General features: G+C 39.3%; 4 protein-coding genes across 4 annotated transcripts; 1 reads left to right on the forward strand and 3 right to left on the reverse strand.

The window, feature by feature from the left end:
* Nucleotides 1-414: 414 nt before the first annotated feature.
* On the reverse strand, nucleotides 415-840 carry LOC138881159 (uncharacterized). The gene has a single exon (XM_070161364.1). The coding sequence runs from the start codon at nucleotides 838-840 to the stop codon at nucleotides 415-417; it is 426 nt and encodes a 141-aa protein (XP_070017465.1).
* Nucleotides 841-2,224: 1,384 nt separating this feature from the next.
* LOC138881160 (uncharacterized) lies at nucleotides 2,225-2,791 on the reverse strand. Its single transcript, XM_070161365.1, has one exon. The coding sequence runs from the start codon at nucleotides 2,789-2,791 to the stop codon at nucleotides 2,225-2,227; it is 567 nt and encodes a 188-aa protein (XP_070017466.1).
* A 10,667-nt stretch (nucleotides 2,792-13,458) lies between these two features.
* On the forward strand, nucleotides 13,459-17,785 carry LOC104219422 (peroxisomal 2,4-dienoyl-CoA reductase [(3E)-enoyl-CoA-producing]). Its single transcript, XM_009770114.2, has 5 exons — nucleotides 13,459-14,120; nucleotides 14,817-14,976; nucleotides 15,649-15,818; nucleotides 15,904-16,126; nucleotides 17,365-17,785. Exons 1-5 carry the CDS (start codon nucleotides 13,935-13,937, stop codon nucleotides 17,517-17,519), a joined length of 894 nt encoding a protein of 297 aa, XP_009768416.1. The 5' UTR covers nucleotides 13,459-13,934; the 3' UTR covers nucleotides 17,520-17,785.
* Nucleotides 17,786-18,515: 730 nt separating this feature from the next.
* LOC104219423 (uncharacterized) lies at nucleotides 18,516-23,571 on the reverse strand. The gene is made up of 8 exons (XM_009770115.2): nucleotides 23,011-23,571; nucleotides 21,142-21,201; nucleotides 20,733-20,981; nucleotides 20,357-20,433; nucleotides 19,723-19,799; nucleotides 19,373-19,505; nucleotides 19,094-19,290; nucleotides 18,516-18,988 (listed from the first exon to the last, which is right to left on the reverse strand). The coding sequence occupies exons 1-7, from the start codon at nucleotides 23,435-23,437 to the stop codon at nucleotides 19,135-19,137; spliced, it is 1,179 nt and encodes a 392-aa protein (XP_009768417.1). The 5' UTR covers nucleotides 23,438-23,571; the 3' UTR covers nucleotides 18,516-18,988; nucleotides 19,094-19,134.
* Nucleotides 23,572-25,257: the final 1,686 nt, after the last annotated feature.

A 25,257-nucleotide genomic window follows, 5' to 3' on the forward strand; every position in this document is an offset into this window, starting at 1 on the left:
TTCGAGCGTCTGAATAGTGCGTTCGGCTTGTCCGTCGGTCTGCGGATGAAAGGTTGTACTAAGGTTAACAAGAGTACCCAAACCTTCTTGAAAAGACCTCCAGAAATTAGCTGTAAATTGGGAACCTCTATCAGATATAATAGAAAGCGGAACTCCATGTAGCCGAACTATTTCCTTGATATACAGTCTCGCATAGTCTTCAACTGAATAGGTGGTCCTAACTGGGAGAAAGTGAGCTGATTTCGTCAGCCTACCCATAATGACCCAAATTGAATTGAACTTCCGGTGAGAATTGGGCAATCCTGTAATGAAATCCATATTAATCGATTCCCATTTCCAAGTTGGAATCTCAATATTATGAAGTAGCCCTCCAGGTTTCTGGTGTTCAGCTTTAACCTGCTGGCAGTTGGGACACTAAGCCACAAATGTGGTTATATCTTTCTTCATGTCGTTCCACCAGTATAGCTGACGAAGATCATGATACATTTTAGTTGAACCAGGATGAACTGAGTACCGAGACTGGTGCATCTCTGTCATAATTTGCTTACGAAGCTCCCCAACATTAGGTGCACACCATCGGCGCTTATATTTTAGAATTCCATCATCAAATTGCTCGAACAACTGCTTCTTCTGAAAAGGGATGCTCTCTTTAATCTTGACTAGCTCCGGATCCTCAAATTGACGCATTTCTACCTCATCTACCAGTGATGACCCCGCAATATTTTGGACTACTACACCCTGGTCACCTGTATCATATAGCCGCACACTCAGATTGGCCAATCGATATATCTCCTTAGTCATTTCTAATTTCCCAGCTTCTACATGTTTCAAGCTGCCCATGGATTTGCGACTCAACGCATCAGCTACCACATTCGCTTTGCCCAGATGGTACAAAATATCCACATCATAGTCCTTCAGCAATTCAAGCCACCTCCTTTTGTCTCAAGTTCATCTCTTTCTGCTTAAATATATATTGTAAAATTTTGTGATCTGTATAGATATCCACATGAACACCATAAAGATAATGACGCCATATTTTCAAGGCAAATATAACGGCTGCTAACTCAATGTCATGAGTCGGATAATTGTGTTCGTGCTTCCACAACTGCCTCGAAACATATGCAATAACTTTGTCGTGCTGCATTAGAACACATCCCAATCCAACCCTAGATGCATCACAATATACTACATAACCTTCAGATCCCTCAGGAAGTGCTAGAACAGGTGCTGATGTTAAGTGTTTTTTCAACTCATGAAAGATCATTTCACATGCATCAGACCATTGGAACTCAACGGCTTTGTGTGTCAATTTTGTCATGGGAGCAGCAATAGAAGAGAAGTTCTCCACAAATCTCTAATAATAACCAGCTAAGCCCAAGAAACTACGAACTTCCGTAGGAGTTGTGGGTCTAGGCCAATTTTGTACTGCTTCAATTTTCTGACCATCTACCTTAATACCTTTATCGGAAACGATATGTCCAAGGAAAGCCACTGAATTCAACCAAAATTCACATTTGGAGAATTTAGCATATAATTTCTGATTTTTCAAAGCCTGCAATACCACACGCAAATGATCCTCATGTTCTGCTTCTGATCGAGAATATACCAGAATATCATCAATGAAAACAATGACAAATATATCTAGAAATGGCTTGAAAACCCGATTCATTAAATCCATGAAAATTGTTGGCGCATTAGTAAGATCGAAAGACATCACAAGGAATTCATAATGGCCATATCTAGTCCGAAAAGCCATTTTCGGAATATCTCTCTCCTTAACTCGCAACTGGTGATAGCCGGATCGAAGGTCAATCTTTGAGAAATATTTGGCACGTTGCAACTAATCAAACAAATCATCAATTCTGGGTAAGGGGTACTTGTTCTTGATAGTCACTTTGTTGAGCTGACGATAGTCAATACACATTCTTAACAAACCGTCCTTCTTACGAACAAACAGCACTGGTGCACCCCAGGAAGAAATACTGGGCCTGATAAAGCCCTTATTCAGAAGATCCTTCAAATGGGCTTTCAATTCTTTTAACTCAGCAGGAGTCATTCTGTATGGAGGAATAGATATTGGCTGAGTATCTTGAAGCACATCAATAGCAAAGTCAATTTCTCTTTCGGGAGGAAGACCAGAAAGTTCATTAGGAAATACATCGGGAAATTCATTCACGACGGGAACCGATTGAAGGGTTGGAGATTTCACCTCCATATCATGCACTCATACCAAATGATAGATGTACCCCTTCAAAATCATCTTTCTAGCTTTAAGGTGAGAAATAAACTTCCCCTTAGGCACTGCAGCATCACCTTTCCATTCAATAATAGGTTCACTTGGAAAATTAAAATGAACAATCTTTGTCCAGCAATCTACATTGGCATAACAAGAATCCATCCAATCCATACCCATAATGATATCAAAATCAACCATTTCTAGCTCATGCAAATCAGCTAACGTATGGCGGTCATGAATTTTCACGTCGCAACTTCGATATACCCATCTAACTACAACAGACTCACCCATTGGCGTAGATACCTCAAATGACTTATGCAACAATTCAGGCTCTCTATCCCATTTACTAGCAATGAAGGGGGAGATATACGACAATGTAGAACCAGGATCTATCAAGGCATACATATCGATAGAAAAGACGGATAGTATACCTGTAACCACGTCCGGAGATGACTCTAAATCCTGACGACTCGATAAAGCATATATGCGATTTTGCTGACCTCTTGAACCAGAAGTTCCAACTCTTCCCCTACCCCTGCCAGCTGATGTCTGCATACTCTGCCGAGGAGGACGTATCAAAGAAGAAGAAGCCCCTGCAGATGTCGTCGGCTAAGCCATACCCCCTCCGCCTGTCATCGGATAATGTCTCATAATATGACCTAGTTGTCCACATGCATAACATGCATCAGAACCCTGGTGACATGGTCCAAAATGATTTCGGCCACATCGATCACATCTGGGAAACTGAGGCCTCATCTGACTGAATTCGCCTCTAAACTGTGGACCTGGGGTCCGTGAACTCTGACCTGGACCAGAATAAGTGGTTCGATCATGTCGCTATCCCTGAAACTGTGGTGGTGCACTGGATACCGGATAAGATGGACGACTAGGAAACTATGGCCTAAATCCACCTCAAAACTCTCCTGTGTTACCTGTGAACTGCGCCCTCTTCTACTGGCCTCTATCATGCTCTCAATTGGCTCGTTGTTGCCTCTTGCGATCCTCTAAACCCTGTGCATATGCTTGAATACGGGCAATATCGATTCCTTGGTTTAGAGAAGCTGTAGTGCACTCATTTATCAAGTGTGCCCCCAAACCACTAACAAACTGGTGTAGCCGATCACTCATATCGGCAACAATCGTAGGAGCATACCTAGCCAAAGAGTTGAACTGCATGTTATATTCCTGAACGCTCATATTACCCTGTTCTAAGTGTAAGAACCTATATCATCGGGCTCTTCGAAGCTCAATTGGCAAATATTGCCGTAAAAATGCCTCAGAGAACTCCTTCCATGTCACTGGCGGCACATTAGGCCCTCGAGTCTGCTTCCAAGTCTCATACCATATCACAGCAATATCACGTAGTCTATAAGAAGTAAACTCCACTGAATCAATATTTGTGGCATGTATAATTTGTAAGGTTCGTTGCATAAGATCCAGAAAATCTTGTGGGTCAGTATTAGGATCAACCCCTGTAAATACTGGAGGATCCAAGTCGATAAAGTCTTGAACTCTCGCACTCACGGACCTATCAACAATACTGAGGGTTTGGTGTTGGGCCTGGGAGGCCACTATTCGAGTCAGCAATTGTACAACACTTTGCCTGTCTAGGTCCTGATCAGGAACAACTAGGAGAAGGACTGGAGGTACGTTAGCTCCTCTACGCCCTTCCGAGGGTGGTGAGGTTGCCACCCCGGAAGCCTAAGAATCAGCCTCATTCTTTGGCTCATGTTAATCTACATTAGCAGGTGGGACCTGACTTGTGCCCTCTCCCACCTCCTCATCCAAACTCTGAATAAATTTCATAGCCACTTATCGTCTTGTAGTATTAGGCATCACTGAGAAGGTAAACAAAAAGAGAATTAGGAATGAACACTTATGATTAGGCACTATTGCACGATCTAGATCAAGAAGAAAGTAATAATCCTAAATGCCCAATAAACTCATGTTTATAAGTATGGTACACAACACACCATAAACAAGACTCTACTAGACACGGCTTGCAGACTCCCTAGGACTGACCTGCTCTAATACCAAGTTTGTCACACCCCAATCTTGGGAGGTGTGGCTGGCACCCGATGTCCGAAGGCCTGAGCGAACCAACCATGAGATATGATCTGAAATATAATAACCTGCAGGCAGAAGAGCCCAAAACAACACACACACACACACACACACACACACACACACACACATATATATATATATATATATATATATATATATATAACCTAGGCCAACAAGGCTGCAATAATAGTATGACAACTATCCAGAAGGCCGATAGGGCCATACAAAAAAAATATACATGCAATGATCGCTAGTCTGCAAGCCTCTAGGAGTGTAAGACAATCTCAACAGGCCGGGACAAGGCCCCCGACATGCCCAAAACTACTCATATACATTTGTAATAGTACCTATGGACTCAAAGTCAGCAACTCCGAAGAAGTGGAGTGCGAAACCCAACGTTGATCCTGGGGGTCCTACTGAGGAGGCACGCCACTCTGTCTATCCGAACCTGTGGGAATGAACACAACGCATAAAAAGGCGTCAGTACGAAATATGTACTGAATATGTAGGGCGACAAGTGTAACATGAAAAATGTAATTATTAAGATAAGAGATATAGAGACAATTTGAATTCTGAAACTAGCCTCGATAGGGAACTAAAATTCAACATGGATATAAATGTATGCTCGTGGAATTGTCGCTCACTATCGCTACTTATAATATATTACATTATATAATAATAAATCCCTCTGTGGGGCTACAATATCCATAACATACCCGGCCATAATAAAGGCTCGGTAAAATCGTACCTGGCCACGTGAAGCTCGGTAATCCCAACTGATCAGTGGTTACACAATAGGTGTCATACTCGACCGTCAATAGTGCGGCTCGATAATGAAAGTAAATACATACATACATTAAATCATGAATTATATAAGTGCAATGCAAAACTAACCTCAAAAGACGTATTCTAAGAAGAGTCGAAGTGGCAAATCATCATTATTCCCCGACTATCATGGTTGTAGCTAAAATATTTAATTTTTCAACTATGAGCCAACAAGTACTAAGAACATGAGAGTTATGTATTATCAGTACCTTTGAAGTAAGTGTTACTTATTCATGATTTATATGAACGTCAAAAGGAGAACGAGTAAAAAGGCTCTAGTTCTTTTTAAGCAAGGAACAAGGAAAACCGAGAATTCATAGATATTCTCTAAAGTAAGCAATCTATGAGAAAGGATCAGGTCTAAGCATCTTTATAAGTTGAAGGTGAAATAACTCAAATCCGATGAAACAATTCGATAAACGTGTATTCAAATTCTAGTCATGCCAAAAAGTATAGCGAAAGCCCTACATACCTTGTCAATGGAGTTATATACGGTTTTCGAGACCTCGAAATCCTTAGGAATGATTTCCTACATAATCTGAACCATTCAATATCAAATTCAAGCTCATATCTTATATAATTCTTCATTTAGACATTTAAGCGAACAACTTACGGGCATGAATTTGTAGACTCTTTTGTAGCTTAATTTTCCCCCAACACACCACCAAATTTTTACTTTACTACATCTCCTCATCGACACGATTCCATCTATGTCTTCACAGATCCAAACAACACAATAAAACCATATAAAACAGCCCCAACAACCAAGTCATATTAAGAGAGGTTTCTTAAAACAAATCAAGAACATTTCTATAGAGGTTTCAACTATTTCTTAGGAACTCTTATGGAAGAAGTTTACAAAGATCAAAGAGGAAGTTAAATCATACCTTATGTGACTAGAATTACTTTAAATTCGAGATTACTTCAAGGAAGAGCCTTCCTACGAAAAGTGAAACACCGAAGAATTTACGATTCCGAAGCTACCATGGTGTTCTCTATCTTGAGGATGACTAAATTATTGTTATGATTGGCTAGATGGATGGGAGGAGTTTGATAGGAAATCCCTAGGTTTTAGGTTCTTTTTTGGAGAGGATAAAATGCAGGGGTTATGTTTTAAAACTGACTTAAATAAAAAAAATTTTAACCAAAACCGACTATGCACACTGTTCCCGTAACAGTGTGCACCCCTGTACGAAAATGTTAATATCTCTGTACTCCGAAGTTGTATTAACAAACGGTTTATTGAGTTGGAAACTAGACTCATAGACCTTCGATTTGGTGGGTAGAACACACCATAACTCCTAGTATATTGAGAGGAAAGCTCATCAACATTTTATCCAAATTTTAGTGAAATTTAAAACCTGTAACTTGCGGCGATCTTTGTCGAATTTTTAATCACAACTCAAATGACTTCCAATCCTAACGTATAACTATCGCATCATTTAAATATCTCATGGAAATTATCTTCCTATCGAATTATCCCCTTTACAGCATGATAACGCCAAATACACAAGGTGTAACACTATAAAAGAGGATGACTACTCAGAATAGCGGAATCTCCAAAAGGGCGAAGACAACCCTATATATGGAAAAAGCGGCGACCACCCGCCTGCCTCAAAGGCCGATTAAAAATAATGGCTAACGCTTTTATCGCTTTGGAAAGATATGTCGGTGGAATCGCTTCGGTCATTTCGTAACCATGTCATACATTCGACGCCGCCATATGACGTTTTGGGGTCAGAGACTCCCGTATTAACCAAGCCTTGAGATGGTAACCGATCTCGAGGATCTCCACCAAAAAGAAGATAGGCTCTAGGAAGCCATCGGCATCATTACAAGTCCCGAGATGGTACCCTATCTTGAGGACACCCATCAAAAAAGAAGATAGGCTCCAGGAAGTCATTGGCATCATTACAAGTCCCGATATGGTACTCGATCTTGAGGACCCCCATCAAAAAGAAGATAGGCTCTAGGAAGCCATTGGCATCATTACAAGTCCCGAGATGGTACCCGATCTCAAGGACCTCCATCAAAAAGAAGATAGGCTCCAGAATGCCAGTGGTATCACTATACATCCCGAGATGGTACCCGATCTCAAGGACCTCCACCAAAAAGAAGATATGGTCTAAGGGGCCATTAATATCATTGTGAGACTCGAGATGGTGCCCGATCTCGAGGGCTTCACTCAAGAAGAAGATAAGCGCTAAAACTCTACTTATATGGGCTTGGCCTCGAGGTACCATCAAAACCCGGGTAAGCCCTTATCCGGGATCTATCTACAACGCCTTAAGGCTATCTACTCTGAGTTAAAAACAAGTCACCAGGCAGCCCGAGCTTGAGAAAATCCCCCCATCAAAGACTATCACGGGGTTTAAAAGGCTAAGTCTCGTACTGAAAGTTCGAAGCCCTACTCTCATTCAACTCAGAGTCAAGGATCCCGATGACCCGAGTTTATCAAGCCGATCCGGGATCGGTCCAAGGGACGGCAAAGGGTTCTACAGGGAATCATTTTGATCAATTAAGGGCCGAAAGAAGTACTTGCACCCAAGCTCAATACTCACACCAATCGGTGGAGTCGTGCATTTAAATTCTCCACAAACGCAGATAAAAAGAAATATAGCATAAATCAGAGGAAAATTGAAGAAAAATCTTTGTATTCATAAGCACATGATTACAAAATCCCACGAATGGTCCTTACATATGATTACAAAAGCCCACGATGAGTCCTTATACAGAAGCAAAGAAGCAAAAAACATACATTTAGTAAAAGCCAAAGAGCCTAATATATCCTCGGGGGCACATCCTCGGTGGCAGTATCTTCGAGCGCCATCTCCTCGGGGGTACATCCTCGGCAGGCAGTATTTTCGAGCGCAATCTCCTCGGGGGTCTCATATCGGTATTCCAAAATGATATCTCCAAGGGAGAATATGAAGAAGAGGAAAGTGAGAAGATGGAGAAGAGGAAAGTGAAGAAGCAGAAAAAGATGAAGAAAAAGCCATAGCCCGCCAAAGAGCAAAAGCTCTACCAGGCCAAGAAGATCACGGCCCGATAGAAGACTTCGAGAGCGTCGGCCTTACCTGCACGGCTACTTTGAGTCCACTTCTTGAGACATTGAGCCTTGCAAGTTACCGGCTAGAAGCACCACTTCACCCCATGGAAAGCAAAAGGAATGAACTGCCACACCAGGCTGGGGTAGGGAGGTAAGCAGCGGTGCATAGTCCAAACGCCCTCTTGAATAGCGGTGTAGAGTCCAAATATCTCCCCGAGTCGGAAGAAATAGGCCCCCTATCTCATCATCTCGAGCCAACAATGACAGTAGTAAAAATAACAACGACGATGGCAAGTTAGTGTAATCTCGCTTGGCAAGGGAAAGCCCAGGAAAAAGGCCATGGCATGGCTGACGAGAACGCCACGATGTAACCTTAAGGCCGCAGGCCTCAAATATGATGAATAACGATGGATGAGGAGAAGAAAAGGGTGGAAGGATATTGGAGGACACTTGAATGAAAAGTGGTTCCAAGAGGCTCCCATTTATAGAGTGTGGCGGTGTAACCGACAACGCCATCAATATCCTTGAAAGACGTAGCGGCAGGCACAATCAATGAGTTTTTGGGAACTGAATTGGTGGCGATCTTTTAGAGAATGAGAATCGGCAGTACATTGAATGGCGCTGAAAAGACAAGTCAACGGGACGCCTCAGTTATCGCAAAGGCTTGCGTCATAAGTGTGACATCATAGCGAGAAGTTCAAGAGATGGGTATCAAAGTCATTTCTTATCGTTCTACTCTAAGAAACGCGCGGACTATCTGTATACGGTAAAATCGGAGGGTCCAATTTTCCATCGTTACGACACCTCTTAAGCACGTCTCGAAGGCTCGAGACCACGATCGAGTTTCACCCCTCGAGGGCCATCGATGCTCGACCTCAGATCAATGCAGAACGACGGTTACAGAGCGAAAATGGGGAGTTCCCAAGGTGCGTAAATATGGATGACAAAGTCTAGTGGGCTAGTCCAAAAACGAATCAAGGCATTAGCTAGATGTACCATCTCCATATCTTTGTAATTAATGCATTTTGTACTATGTTGGAATTCCCCCTCATATATAAAGGGGATCCTTATCATTTGGAAACATCTGTTGCTCAATACTAAATATACAAGAACACTCTCTCTGCTCTCTAACACATTCTCTTGATCTCATCACTTCATTTATTGCTTATATTTATTGTTCTTCATTTATTGCTTATTATTGGCCATAAAGAGCCATCATTGATTTTATTATAGTTGTTTGTATTCATCGACCGCCCTCGGCGAACATTAGACTCAACCCTGAGGCCCCGAATAAGCAAGCTCAAGGCCCCGATCGACAGCCATTCGGTTTGGTTAACATCTTGCTTTAAGCTCATGTCTTGACTTCAAGTACCTCACTTAGCATTTATTGCCCTAACAACTAGCATAAAAATATATCACATATTTTTAGAACCACAAAATCAAATTTAATTGTTATTACCATGTTCACGGTAAACACATAAAAAATTTATGCGTGCAAAACAAAGGATGGATTCCCTTAATATCAGCAATTACCCACCCAATGGCACTTTTATGCTCACGAAGCACCCTTGACAACTTTTCTTCTTGCAAATTGGTCAAGCTGGATGAAATATTCACTGGCAATATTTCAGAACTCCCCAAGTAGGCATAGCGCAAGTGCGCTAGTAGAGGCTTGAGCTCCAGTTTCAGAGCTTTTTCAACCGACGGTTTATGAGGGGTCAGAGTAATTGGTCGATCCAACTCCTCAAATCTCCCAAGACCATGGACATACTTGCAAGCCATGTTAAGGAATTGCTCAATTTCTTCCACCTACTCATCTTCACTTTCTTCTTTATCCCCCAATAAAGCTCATTTAAGGGGGTCTACAAGGCTCATATAAGGCACCACTGAAGTCACATCACCTTCCACCACAGAAATCATGGATAACTCTTCGTAGTGGAGTGGAAATGTAAGTGCTTTGTAAACAGTGAAGGCATCCACTTGGTCACCCACTCTCATTGTCATTTTTTCTTCACACACATCAATAATAGCTCGGCTTGTGGCTAGAAATAGACTCCTCAAAATAAATGGGACTTCTTGATCAGGCCCATAGTCCTAGATAAAGAAATCAACGGGGAATATGAAAGAACCCACTTGTACTAACACATCTTCAATCATCCCTTTCGGACTATCAAGGGAGCGATCTGCCAATTGCAAGATCATAATAGTTGGTTGCGGCTCACCCAGCCCCAACTGATGCTCGCATAAAATTGATGTCCGCTCCAAGATCACACAAAGCTCACCCAAGTGTGTGATTACTAATAAAAATCTGGATAGTGAAACTACCTGGATCCTTCAATTTCTGAGGTAGCTTACTTTGAATTCTTGAACTACACTCTTCTGTGAGTGCCACAGTCTCGAACTCAGCTAACTTTCTCTTATTTTCTACTATGTCCTTGATATACTTCGCACATTTTGGCACTTTCTGCAAGATATCTACTAATGGGATATTAATCTGCATTTGCTTCAATATATCAAGGAACTTTTTGTATCCAGCATTATCCTTCACTTTCTGCAATCTTTGAGGGAACAGAGGCGGTGGCTTTGCAAATATTGGTTGTGGTTGCTTTGCCACAACCTCTTTAATAGGTTTCTCTCAGTTCTTGATTCTACTTCTATAGTGGCATGTTTTTCACCAAAAGTCACTTACTTTCTCTTCTTTGATGGTACTTTTTCTAATTCTCTCCCATTTCTCAGTGACACAAAATTAATATAGGCCTTAGGATTAGCCTCAGTGTCGCTTTGAAGATCCTCATATGGTCAAGTATTTTGGGCACTAGCAAGTTGCCCCATTTGTCACTCTAAATTTTGAATAACTGTTGAGTGGGGTGCCTCTTAGGCCTGCTGTTCAGCCACCAATTTCCTTAGCATCTCCTCAATGTGTCTTGTTAAGGTTGTTGGTTGTTCATCTTGTGGTGGTTTATATTGCTCTTGAGGAGCTTGTGGCTTGTACTGATTTTGTGCACCTTGATTTTCAACCCAAGAAAAGTTTAGATGGTTTCTCTAGTTTGGATTGTAGGTGTTCCCATACTGATTTGTATGGCCTTGATTTGCATTACCCATAAAATATGCAAACGCTGGATTTACTGGGCATTGATCGCTTGTATGACCCTCTCCATAAACTTTACAAAATGTCTGAATCTGCTACACTGGTTGAGCTTGCTGCTTATTGATAACCACGGTCATCTTTTTAACTTGGTTGGCCAATGTGGCAACCTGCGCTCATAATGCAGAAAGAAATATCTAACTCAAAGGACCCCTACAAATTTATGGACTATGTGTCTTCCCATCTCTCCTTGCCAATCAGAATTATTTTTGGAGAATTTATTCAACAATGCATAAATCTCATCAAAGCTTTTCTCCAACACTTGACCTCCTGCTGCGACGTCTACCATAATCTTGGTCTCTCACTATAGTCCCTCTATGAAGGTATGAGCCAACACTTCATTAGTTTGGTTGTGATGAGGAAAATCTCTAAGCAGCCCCTTGAACCTATCTCCCAAGCTGAATATAAAGACTCGTCCGACTTCTATTTAAAGGCAGCTATCTCACTTCTAATCTTTGCAGTTTGGCTCTTGACCCTTCGCATTCAAATAAATTTCTTAAGAGCAGAGCAATCAAGAAGAAACATTAGGCTTGACAAAATAGACAACAAAAGTAAAAGCTAGTAAAGTAGTTAATATTCAAGTCCCCCGCAACAGCGCCAAAAGCTTGTTGCTCTCAAACGCACACGCAAGTATACATGGTCGTACAAGTAATATAGGATTGTGAGTCCAAATATCGTACCCACAAGGACTTGTATTAACTATCTACTAATTTCACTCAAATTGTTATTCACTCGAGTCAATCAAGATTGAATTGTGTGATTATAACTAAGCAATGAATGTAACAATTAAATAATTAAGCAAGTAGGAAATGGTTGTTGAGAATTCAGTAGAGATCAATATTTCAAGGTTGTGACCCATTCACCAATCTTATTGTGCTCTAATTAACTCTTTTTTAAATGCAATTCGCTTATGGTTACTAATTAATCGAGTAATTGCTCTCGTAGTATTCTCCCGCATTACTACTCGCCTATTCAAATACAACAACGCTTATATTTCCTATGGAATAAATATATCAAGAATGCATTAAGATCACAATATTAAATTAAGCATGATGATTAGGTATATTCCTATCCTAGCCATAAATGCGCCCCCGCGGTAGAGTTAAGATCATGCCCTCTTCAATTCTTCTCTAATCTAGACGTAGCTTTCCCAAGCATAGCATAGATAGTAAATAGAATCTAACTGTTGGCCAGATAATCAAGCAATTAAACACAGAAGTGAAGAAACAATCATATACTAGCGAATTTGTTTTGGTCAAAAGGGAGAATATATATATATATATATATATATATATATATATATATATATATATTAAAATTACATTACAGAGCTTTGGCGAATTATAATCAAGGTAAAGTCAGCTTCGAACAATAATATTTATGGCTAAATCACAACCCCAGAACTTATGAGTTTTAGCCACTCATGATAATGTTAAACAATTTCGCAAGTGTTGGTTGAAAATACTAACAAAAATGAAGAAAAAAATGAAAATCCTACTCCTGAGTGTTCTGTGCTTGTGTTTTCCTCTCAAAGTGGTGTCTCTCCCCCTAAAATAGGTTTAGACTTCTTTTTATACGAGTTGGGTGTTAGAATCGAAAAAAACCTTGTCGCAAAGTGGGAGAAAATCCTATCACCCAGCATTCAGGGCAGCGCGTCGCACTGGCCTTGCGCTGGGAAATTGCCCTTCCCCACCCCACCCCTCCCAAAATTTGCAACTATTTTTTGCGCCCCAGGTAGTGCGACGCACTGGCCTAGGCACAGTCTGGGCAGATTTGTCACTTTGTTTTTGTTTTTTTGCTTCAAATCGTACACTTTCGTCCTCCATTGCTTCCGGATGATTCTTACACATAAAAATACCACGAATTAGCATAAATCCTTACATTTTACCTACAAAATTCACGAAATAAAAATAAAATAAGAGGTGATATACATATAAATACATATACTTTAACCCACATATCATCAACCATAATGCCATGCCGAAATACGGTCTAAAGCAACAGACCCAGCAGACACATTGGATGAGAGAACCTTCGGTTAGGCATTTCACATTAAATTGGATAGGAAAAAATTTGGCCAAACAAACTAGAAAAAGAAAAATATAAATACTGATTCACACCACTCGTTTATGTCCTAGCTTTATAGAATACTGATTTATTTATTGGAGGAGCCATATCACTCCTCTATGTCCTAGCTTTATATAAATATATACAGATAGATTTATTAATCTCATGTTTTATGTAAATATTTTTTGGACAACCTAATAGTATAAAAAAATTAGTTCGACAATGTATACTTCCTCCGACCGACAATAAGTGACCAATTTACTTTTTTATTTTGGTCCAAAATAAATATCCATTATATAATAAAAAAAAATCAATTTATTTTTTCATAATTGATCTTATGTATATATCTCTAAAAATCTTTTACTCGTCACTTGGATTAGTATTTAAGTTGGATGGAGTTGAATTACCTTAGTTGTAACATATTAAGTATTTGTGTGGTGTGGTGAGGCTGTCCGTATTTTCATACACACAGAGGCACATAAAAAACACATTTACATTGCCATTTCCGTGAGAATTCAACGGAAAACAAACACAGAGGGCTTGTAATGGAGTCTCCTTTCAAGTCAGACATACTAAAAGGGAAAGTAGCACTTTTGACCGGAGGCGGTTCTGGCATCGGCCTTGAGATCTCTACTCAATTCGGCAAACATGGTGCCTCTGTTGCCATCATGGGCCGCCGCAAAACCATCCTCGACTCCGCCGTCTCCTACCTTCAATCCCTTGGTATTCCGGTAATATTCTTTTCCCCTTTTCTCCTTTACGCTACAATCATTTTTCTTCATTTCTTTGTTATCACCAGCAGTTGCTGTACGCTGTCATTTTACCTGATTTCGCTTATGATATGTTTTAGGGTAACATATTTACAAAATATTGTTATTTGGTTTTTTTGCCTTCGCATCGGATTCGTCAGCTTATTTATCTCATGATTGAATCAAAGTTATTTTGCTTTACCTTAAAATTGCCACTTCATCAATTGTTTAGGTTGATCTTTGCTTATAATATATTCCTTCTTGGTCCGTTATAGACATCATTTTTTATTTCGAAACTTATTTTTTTGGGTAGATAACAGAATTTTATTACCAAATGGCATTCAGTATAGGTTACAGAAAATTGCATTTGGACAACCTCAATATGCAGTTAAAAAAAATAGCAACTACTCATCAAAACTACCAAACAACTTATCTAACAATCTGCACCATCAAAGATACAAGTTAACATAATCATTTTGTCCTTAATAACATGTTCTTATGGGAATGTGATGCCATAGAACTAAGGGTACTTTTGGTTTGTTGTAATATTAACTTACGAGTCTAAAGTTCATTATTACTTAAACTCCATGTACAGTCAAATACAGAGGGACAGTGAGTACTACTTCAGTTGTGATAGTGTCATCTTACCGTTCCTTTGTTTCCATTGCACATCGCTAGGCAATTGGCTTTGAGGGTGACGTGCGAAAGCAAGAAGATGCAAAAAGAGTTGTAGAGTTAACTGTCAAGCATTTTGGGAAGCTTGACATTCTTGTTAATGCTGCAGCTGGCAATTTCCTTGTGTCTCCTGAGGATTTGTCTCCAAATGGCTTCAGGACAGGTTTGTTTCATAAAGATTTTGAACAGATTATTAAGCTTCTTATGTATCAATGCAAAAGTGAACCTTCTAAAACCTTAACATCCTGCTGAAATGTGCAATAAAACAAACCCATTCAAGTAGGAAGGAAAAGAAAGACGGACAAGATTAGAAGACGAGTATTCAATAGATTCATAGCAACATTTGTGAGACCTTAAAATTCATTCGTAGTTTCTAGCCCTTGGCATATTAGGAGCCTTTCTGTTCCAGTAGCTGACTTGGCTTAAAAATCGTTAGAATCACCTCTAATTAATTCTAGCCAGCTTCTTCAACATGGCTACTATTCTTGAAATCGATTCAATGTTCAAAAAGGTGAGAGGTTAAACACAGAAATTATGTCTGGACATGAGTGAAAAATTCCTCTCCAAACCTTCTGTATTGTCAGCTTCTCTTAATCTATTTTCCCAAAACAAGAGTGGAAGAGAGGAAAGTTTTCATCTGTTTCTCCATTTATCTCGTGGGCTTATGGCCGCTTCTTGAGGAAGAGGCGTGAGGTATAAAATGGAGGTTGAGTGAGGGGAGTGCTTGTGTAAGAAAAAGGATAGGAGTTACTTGCCTCTCTGATTTGAAGTGAGGAGAATGCTTTAAAAATATTACGTATTGATTCTTTTGGTATGCTCATGATGGCTTTTGCAGTACTAGATATTGATTCTGTTGGTACATTTACCATGTGCCATGAAGCACTTTACTATATCAAGAAAGGAGGACCTGGGAGGAATTCGACTTCAGGTGGAATAATACTGAACATTAGTGCTACTTTGCATTACACTGCATCTTGGTATCAAATCCATGTAGCTGCTGCCAAGGTTTGAAATTTTAGCTTCAGGCATAGTTTGTGTTCATTTTTATTTCGTTATGTTTAATTGTCATTCACATCATCTCTCTGTACAGGCTGCTGTTGATGCAGTCACTAGAAATTTGGCTCTAGAGTGGGGCACGGACTATGATATTAGGGTCAATGGTATTGCACCAGGGCCCATAGGTGATACTGCTGGCATGCGTAAACTTGGACCGGAAGAGATAAGCAATAAGAGTAAAGAATACATGCCCCTGTACAAACTTGGGGAGAAATATGATATTGCCATGGCTGCTCTCTACCTTGCATCAGATGCTGGTTGGTACCTGATGCTTCTTAGACTTGCAGTAAAGTATTACTCCTATTTGTTAATTCTAATGGATCATATTGATATTTATGATTCTAAATGAAATTTCGAGATATTAAATATAAATTGGGATAGATGCATATTGTCATTAGTGACATAATTCATATTAGGTGACTGACAGTTTCCACCTCTACGCCCCTACTCTTGCCTCACCACCATGTGTATGTCCAAGTTCACTATTGATATGACCAGTTAGTGTCAATTCTTTCTATCCACTTGTGGTGTGTCTCTCCCTGTCACTTATACTGGGTTGAATTTGTAATAAGGGACTCACCCTTTTCACTCTTTTGCTCTGCACTGGATGTTCAGACTGACTAGACTCCCACTACCACATCTAGATTATCCTTTTCTTCAGGAAATATATGCTACCAATCAGGGCGGACCTAGTGTATATGTGTTGGGTCCAGGATAAGTCCATAACTTTTGACTCCAATCTTGAATATTTTAGGGGTAATCAATATTTGAACCAATTGCTTTAAGCTCCGACCTTGAAATATGTATGTTATAATCCATATTCAAACCAAACTGATTGTAGCTCCGACCTTGGATATGTATGTGGAATCTCATATTCTAACCAATTGTTTTAGAACAGACCTTGAATTTGTGAAAATTCATTAATATTGTTATATATCAAAAGAACCAAACTCCACTGCTTCAATAGAGCAATGGGTGCAGTGATTTACGTCGAAAACTGATAACACATCCTGAATCATAACCTGCTTCCTATGAAAAAGAGGGAGAGAAACCAACACCAACCATTGTTTACCCTGTGTACTTAAAACAGGTTTGTCCTTTCTGGTTCCCGGTTAAGTTTCTTTTGAACTTTCCACTGTGCTCTCTCTGCCAAACTTGTTCAATGATCTCCTATGTGTTTACTGTGAGATAAGAGTGTGCTTCACTTGAAAGTGCAAACCTTGTTCATAAACCTGCAATATTGCTCTTTCTCCTCCTTAATTGTATTGGTTTTAAATATAGGGCAATTGGAAGAAGCTCATTCTTTTACTGGAAAACATAACTTTTCCCCGAAAGCATGCAAATTTCTACAATCGTGCATGCACTTACTGCATCAATGTGTAACATCCAGTCTACTTGGAGTTTAGGCTAAAACAAGACTTCAATTAGAAACCCACAAGTTGCTTCTGGCTTGTACTAATCTCCCTTTTTTCCTGCATATGCTTCCTGCTTATAGGTAAATATATCAACGGAACCACCCTTATTGTCGATGGAGGACTCTGGCTGAGCAGGCCCAGACATCTACCTAAAGATGCAGTGAAGGAGCTCTCTCGAACAGTTGAGAAAAGATCAAGAAATGCACCAGTAGGAGTTCCTCCCAGCAAGCTTTGAGTTCATCAGCAAGACATTGTGGTTATACAGCACTTGGGGAGGTATTACAGTTTAGAGCATCAAAGAGCTCGTCGAAATACTCTTCTAGTATTATTTATGGCCAATGTCCATTGACATACATTTAAATATATAACACAATTGGAAGCGAGTTTATCAGCAGGTTAAGTTAGTACAGTATTATCTTTTTATTTTGTTTAATGTGCACCAGTGAATAAAGACAGGTAGCCCACCAGTGCGGACACATTTTTATAAGGAAATATTGGGTATGTTGTTGTTGTATTGCACAAATGATTTTATACTGACCAAAGAATTTTTCTCCTTGCACCTGTCCGAGACATGCACGTCTTCCCCACCCACTTCTGTACACGCTCCCCTATCAAACAGCCATCTTCAGCTTCATCTCTTTCTAATTTCTTTCCTATCATTCAGAATCCCGTCGTCAGGCTAAGACGCTCTTAATAACAGAAGTTTGCACGATCAGGTTGAACCCAACAGAACATTGTATGTGTTATTTTCCTAGGAAGGGAAAAGATTTGTATAATTGTAAGAATACATTCAATAGGAAGACGACAGACTTGGATTTAAACCAGTATTATTACATCCCAAAAACTATCACAGCTCATTCCCTACCCCAAAGTGGAGGCTTAAGCAAGAACCGGATATATAGGTTGCCAGAGACGATAATTGTCAAATTCATAACAGGTTCCCAATGTAGTAGAAGCTACATTTGGCTGTTGCATTGAAATTTCGCAAAAGCATTGCTAAAGCTGGTCTGCTTGGGAACGTAGTAAATCTTAGAACTGAAAGATGTTAAAATTTGAACGGCACACATAAGAAAAGATGATTAGCGGACGCAGCGCGAGCTGAGCAGCATCCACAAGTAGCATTCGTGTTGCTAGGTGGACACAGGAAGACACAGCGCCATCAATATACTAGCAGCATTCGTGTTGGCTGTTGCATTCAAACCACATCCATGTATCTTTATCAGCAAATATGTAAGTCCAAAGAGGTCATTGCTTGACTTCTTCTGCTTAAAGTTTTGAATGAGCTTATTAGTTTACACTTTTACACTGTACAAAAAGAAATTACAATGAGACTTTTCTTCTGTCCTTCCCATGTTGTTCCACAACGCCCTCTCCCCTTATAACAAATAAGCTAAATATTTCCACGGAACATCTTTATCAGAGGATACTAAATGCAGGATTTTCCCAGTTCCCCAACTTTAAGATTCTGCTCCTTAGCTCACAGCGAAAAGCTGCTCACCTAAACTTTCATTTTCATAGGAAAATAGCGAGGAACTTTTATGCCGCAATGCCAAAGCTCAAACATCTCCACCATCCCAAAGAACGTTCGATCCTTTTCATAGCAGTAAATATGCTTGGACAAGTTAAAACACAAGATGCCAACACTAGGAATCTCCTGTGCTCCTTACCCCTTCCTGTCCTTACAGCTAAATGCCTCGTCATATCCTGCAATTAATTGTCAAAAATAAATTATTATTATTATTGTACATTCATATATTAACAAGTGGTATCCTGACTTTGAAAGGAAAGATGAAAGAGGATAAGAATCACCTCTTCTACAAATATCTATCTATCATTCTTCTTTTCCAGCTTCATTTTTTCATAGACATGGCTTCCTCAATTTTCTTAATGACCACACTCAGACTGCATCCACTCTCAATAGCTTTTACCGCAGCTCGATGTGCTTGTTTGTGCCATTTCAGCAGATTATAAGATTGCAGAACCGACCACCTTGCTTGATTTGACATCTGTTTGAAAACTTTGAATGTTGCATTATAAAAGCAGAGTACTAGATAAGACAAGCAAGTAACTTTAATCAGAGAGAAAGACCTGTGCCACAGAGAGTGGGGGTTCTAGAAGAATACAGATGCTTCGGAAGAGATTTTCATCATTTTCTCCACCTTCAGCCTCTCCATAAATAAGAGCTTCAGCGGCAATCCCAGCAAATAGAACCATGCAGTACCTGACAGTTTTATCTTTAATTATTTTGGTACAAGGAACCTCAGTAAACAAAATGGCCGTAAGGGTTTCTTGATCTCATTTTTGTACAGATTTGACAAGATTTTGTGCAAAACAACAATTTCAATGGCTCGCAGAAAATCCATAGAGCTGGTTCCAGCATAGAAATGTATTTTGTCCAGGGAACTATTGTAAGCAAAATGACTGGCTTGGACGTCTACCTGTCAAATGCGGTACTACTTAACCGGCCTTCAGCAAGCTCATTTTGCAGTTTCTCATCCCAAAACTGAGTTCCTGCCTGCATGGGAAAAAAAGGAAAAATAGAAACGAGCAAATTTTAACTGTTCAAATAATTCTAAAATGGGTCCACAACCTTCTATATCGAAGATGAAACTTTGATTTCTAAGAAAATACGAAGCTACAGATCTCACTATTTAAATTGTGAATTCTTCTCATGGAAGCCGCTACTGAGAAAAAGGAAAATTGAGGCATGCCTACATAATTATGTTTCATTGTGCCATGTAGAAAAGCAATATTGTAGAAGCCATTCAACCACTGTTCTGCAATAGACAAATACTGACTAGATAGCCGCAAAAGTCTATGCTACACATAGCTAAAACTTGTTCTACAACTGGTCCACTTGAAGGGTATAAATTTGGGAACCTATTGAAGACAATAAAAATAGGTTGTATCCTGTCACGGATTAAATTGTGGTACAGTGTGCGACATCTAATGGAATACTGTTTGTGCATGTTTAGTTAGAAATAATTGTCTAGAATTCCCATATGTATTCTGACAATTGGTGCATTACACTGCGAATCAGATAGACAATAAGAAGGATCTACAGTGAAATACCTGTCCTTGAATGCCCATCTGCATTGCAACAATGGGGTCTAAAATTACACCACGAATTGGACAACCCATCAGGTATGCTGCATTCATATTAGTGAACAAATGAATTACTATAAGAGGAAGGTTTACATTTCTTCTAATGTTACAGCCAATAAAGACTGATAGTAATAGAAAGGGCTAGAACGATATTCTATGCATTTGGTGTTTGGGAAAACAAGGCTAACAATATCTATGGGCATGTCATCGTACGAAACATAAAATCTCCAGAAGCACACATTATCCTAACTTAATCTCATGAAAGATGGATGAATCTAATTTCTGAAGTTATTTCATTCTATTGCAGTAAATTCTGTCAAGTGTTTATTGAAACAAGGTTTACCAACAAGGAGATGGCCTGCTTCGTGGACACAAATTCGACGCTTATAGGGAGGCCAGAAGCTGGAGATTTGTGCTAAGCAGGAACCACCAAGAACTATAGCATCTAGCATGGCAAGCCCCAAGACTGCCGCAATGTTCGGCCTAATATCTATTCCTTGATTCAGCAGAAGCGAAACTCCAGCAAGAGATGCAGCCAAAAGAAAGCTAGACGTTCCAGAAAGACCCCACTTCTTTGGCGAAAGTTTGGTCACTGAACTACATAAGAGTTGAAAAGCATGTTACTGATCAGTATTTTCTCATCTTGAAAAAAAGTGAGAAAAAGTAAAACCATTTTTTTGTGAATAGTCCATGTAACATGCAAAGGCAGACAGTTTAAGTGCTTCAGAGAGGTGGTAAGGATTAGCACTTACCATCTAAACCAGTTGAAGACTTTAAGACGGTTGGTGTGACATCCCTTGATCCTTCCAAAACTGCATATATAGGCAATGTTGTCTGAATTTGTGACAAAAAAAATACAGCAATATGGTGATATTAAAGTGACAACTCTTTTGGAATGTGAAAATATAGGCAATGTTGTCTGAATTTGTGATAAATAATCTATGATAACAGAATTATTTGACAACAAAAATCAAGAACGTAGTTCTTTAATTTATACTGAAGTACGGTTTTAGCTTTATAGTTTAGTGAAGGAGTTGACTGTGTGAGACTCTAGACTATTAGCCCGTTTGGCCAAGCTGCAAAAATCAGCTTATTTTGAGAAGTGCTTTTTTTCAAAAGTGTTTTTCTCAAAAGTATTTTTGGTGAGAAGTAGTTTGTGTCTGGCTGATTAGTTTGAAAAGCACTTCTGAGCAGCAATTAGTGTTTGGCCAAGCTTTAAAAAACTGCTTCTAAGTGTATTAGTGCTTCTCAAAAAAGTGCTTTTGGAGAGAAGCTACTTTTTTCTGCTTCTCCAAAACTGCTTTTGCTTCTCCTCAAAAGAACTTTTTTTCCTTCCAAAAGCTTGGCCAAACACCTCAATTTTTGGCCAAAAGTGCTTTTGGCCAAAAAAAAAACACTTCTGGCCAAAAAGAAGCTTGGCCAAACAGGCTATATAACAATAAAATAAAGAAAGGGAAGGAAGTTCACTCTAGGAACCAGCAAATGAGTGTTTCAAACATTGATGACATGGGAGCAGTAACTTTCAAGCAATTGACTCGAAATTGGCAAGGTAGAAATAGAACAGAGTGAAGCAGTTCACCAATAAGACAATGATGAATTTCGAGACAAGGCCTTTTTCTTGAGTATCTGTGGTATCTCTTGGGCAATAAAATAGCATAAGGGGCTTACTCGAGTGCTGGCAAGGGCAGAGGATTCAGAAAAGCTTGCAGCAGATTTGGAATACTACCTATATGCATACTTTGGATCTTATGGCTGGAGAGGAATAGAGCTTTTTCTGAAGGACAAAGAGACCATATTTCTAGAATTAAGAACAAGTGTTTGCAGAATCTTTTCTTATGGTGTAAGGGTAGTCTTATTGCTAGCACAAATGAGTATATGGATTTCTAGGACTTGCTAGGGCGCAGACAGTAGATGTAATCTTTATATTCTGATCTCCCTTTGTTATTGTACTACTTGTCTTATTGGTAACACAAATAAAACTTTTACCATTTCAAAAAAAAAAAAAAAACACTAATGAAATATGCTCGCTATTATTAGAAATGCGCAGCTGTGATTTATTGTTGTTGCGCAGCTGTGATTTATAAATATATAAGGAAAAGAGGTTCCACAAAAAGAATTCTTATTTTACATGTCTAGGAAATTCTATATCAAATAAGCCCTGACAAAGAAGGTAAGGTTTATATCCAATTCAGATTCATAACTGCTGCGAGACTCTAATTCAGATTTGTAACTGCAAGATTAAGCCTCTAGAACAAACCAACAATGAGCAATGTTGCTTGACCGCTACATATACCAGCATTTTCTTGTATATTAATTAATACACTTGGAAATGTTGCAGTTAGGTGTTGCAACCAGCAGAAATTTGACAAACTCAATGGTACAATCATCCTTAATCCATCAATCAGCATTAGTAACTCCGGAAGCATACTAAAATTGAAAATCGAATAACTAATGATGTCGTGATTAATGAAAGGACTGTCAGAGCATAAATTTACTACTATCGTGGCATTTCCTTGTTCCGTTTTGATTTACAAAGCCGATTAAACTGGGTTCGTATAGCTATATTTAAATGATTCAGGGGTTCGTATAGCTCTATTTAAATTGTGTAAAAATAGATATACCAATATTGCGGCAATTTCCGAAATTAGGCAAGAGACCCTTGTCCTTGAGAAAAGCATAAGCACTTCCAACAAGCCTCATATCATCAGCATTCAAACATGTATCCAAAACCTGCCAGTCTCTTTCCAGCCGAAACCAATCCAATTCCCCACCACCGGCACGTGTTGACGAGTCTTTGGGTTCTTCAATTGGAATGTCTCTCAAGAATCGGAGAGCTCGAGACAGGTCTTTCTCCTTGACTGCTTCCTCGTACTCTTGCCACTCCCTTAAAGCTCTAATTTTTGGGCGACGATGGCTTTTCCTATCATAGAATTGAGGAGAATACACCCGGCAAGGAGTTGGAATAGTAAACGCATTTGGGTAAGAGGTTAAATTATGCAGGGGTGTCATGGCAGACCAATTCGGAGGAGAAAAACGAAGTGGCATCATCGTTTTGTTGTTTTGTGGATGAACGTTACCGCGGGAGGACTAGCATCTCCTTCATCAACCTCAACTGTACTGTTGGACCATGTCCGGATCCTTTTCTGCCGGGCTGGTCTTAAAAACGGGACAAATTGAAAAGTAGCCACTTTTAACCCTTGATATTATTATTTAGCCAAGATTTAAAAAGCTAGCTATTTTTTTTATACGAAAAAAATATTTTGGATAAAAAGTCCCTCGGCTAAAAGTACACGTAAAATGACGCAGTTAAATTTATTGCGTGGTTTATGGACAAGCAAATTGATTTGATCTTAAAATAATAAATAAATTAAATAAAAATATAATACTTAGCAATAAAATCGAGATAAATAGCGGATAGCCTAGTTCAGGAGCAGGGCTTCCAAAGGCAACAAGAAGAACAGTGTTAAACAGAAACAACAACAACAACAACAACAACAACAACCCAGTGAAATTCCACTAATGGGGTCTGGAGAGGTGTAGTGTGTTACCCCTACCCCGAAGGGATAGAGAGGCTGTTTCCGAAAGACCCTCGGCTCAAAAGAACAAAAAGACAATGTTAAACAGAAAATAAAATATTATTTAGCTTGAGAATAATGTGTAGCATAAGTTTGTCAGAGATTTTGTGTCCTACAATGGTTGTTGAAGTCACTATTTATAGCTATACTTAGGGAACAAGATCCTAGGATCAAGCCTATTTTAAATGACAATAAAGGGGGGTCATTAATAAATATGTAATGTCATGCCATGAATGCGAAAATTCTCTGCAACTACTCCCTCCGGTCCAAAATAAGTGATTTTTTAGTTGTTTTCACACATATTAAGAATTCACCTTTTAATATTAATTAGTAATGAAATTCACCATATTAACCTTTACTATCTCTTCACATAAACACTCATAATACATACTCCAACATTAATTATGCCAAGGGCAATATAGGAAAAAAATAATTAATTCATTCTTGAAATCTGGAAAAATCACTTATTTTGGACCACAAGAAAAAAGCTAAAAAATTACTTATTTTGGACCGGAGGGAGTACTGCATATTTAATACTGAAGAATATTCTCCATTAAATGTCATCCGAAGACAAACATTCGTTTGCTTCCGTTGACTGCGTTCCATTCGAGATCTACGCGATACCAATCGAAACTCTTGTCCTTAGTCTTGGTTCCTACTTACTTCATCTTCCGTCTGCCTCAAGTGCCACATATCATGTAATCATTCGAGCATTTAATATAAACTAATTTTACCTTATACAGATAGCCCCCCTGCTTTTCGGTGACACATCTTTTTGTCATCGAGAAGTTGGTAAAGATTCCTTTCTTGGCGAGAAATTTTCTGAACCCTTCTGAAAAGTTTCTGACGATTGATAAGACACATGTCTCCTCGCATTTAATGCTCCAAACACATGTTACTCCATGATTTAACAATATTTTTGCCGGTTCTCGAGGTAATCATGGCCACAATTTTAGCTGCCTATATCTTTACTTATATGCCTCATTCTTGCTCTTTCACTTCCAACAACTTCATAAACCTTCTTAACTTCTTTGCACTTAACTCCATCCTGCTTTCATCTCTCTTTGTTCTTCGAAAACTCTATCATCTTCTTCTCATATGGCTTCTCATACTAATTCTTCTAAGAACTCTGGTCTTCTCTTCGGTGCGAGCCCGAAGAGGAGCAAAGATAAAGAGGTTGATGTTGATACTGATCCTCCCACGGTGAGCACCATCATCCCCAAACATCTGAACACTGGCAATGACTTCGAAGAGAAGTTCATCACTTCAAACCCTCGAACTTGGGCTATTAGT

Source organism: Nicotiana sylvestris, chromosome 11 (genome assembly GCF_000393655.2).
Source record: "Nicotiana sylvestris chromosome 11, ASM39365v2, whole genome shotgun sequence".
Taxonomy (NCBI): Eukaryota; Viridiplantae; Streptophyta; class Magnoliopsida; order Solanales; family Solanaceae; genus Nicotiana; species Nicotiana sylvestris.

Excerpts from the sequence above, each read along its gene's own strand:
- LOC138881159 (XM_070161364.1), bottom strand. The coding sequence starts at position 840 with ATGGGCAGCTTGAAACATGTAGAAGCTGGGAAATTAGAAATGACTAAG.
- LOC138881160 (XM_070161365.1), bottom strand. The coding sequence starts at position 2,791 with ATGCAGACATCAGCTGGCAGGGGTAGGGGAAGAGTTGGAACTTCTGGT.
- LOC104219422 (XM_009770114.2), top strand. The coding sequence starts at position 13,935 with ATGGAGTCTCCTTTCAAGTCAGACATACTAAAAGGGAAAGTAGCACTT. Across the intron at positions 14,121-14,816 it reads TTCAATCCCTTGGTATTCCG|GCAATTGGCTTTGAGGGTGA; the intron begins GTAATATTCTTT and ends GCACATCGCTAG. Across the intron at positions 16,127-17,364 it reads CTACCTTGCATCAGATGCTG|GTAAATATATCAACGGAACC; the intron begins GTTGGTACCTGA and ends TCCTGCTTATAG.
- LOC104219423 (XM_009770115.2), bottom strand. The coding sequence starts at position 23,437 with ATGATGCCACTTCGTTTTTCTCCTCCGAATTGGTCTGCCATGACACCC. Across the intron at positions 20,434-20,732 it reads AGCAGGCCATCTCCTTGTTG|CATACCTGATGGGTTGTCCA; the intron begins GTAAACCTTGTT and ends ATATGAATGCAG. Across the intron at positions 19,506-19,722 it reads AGTAGTACCGCATTTGACAG|GTACTGCATGGTTCTATTTG; the intron begins GTAGACGTCCAA and ends TAAAACTGTCAG.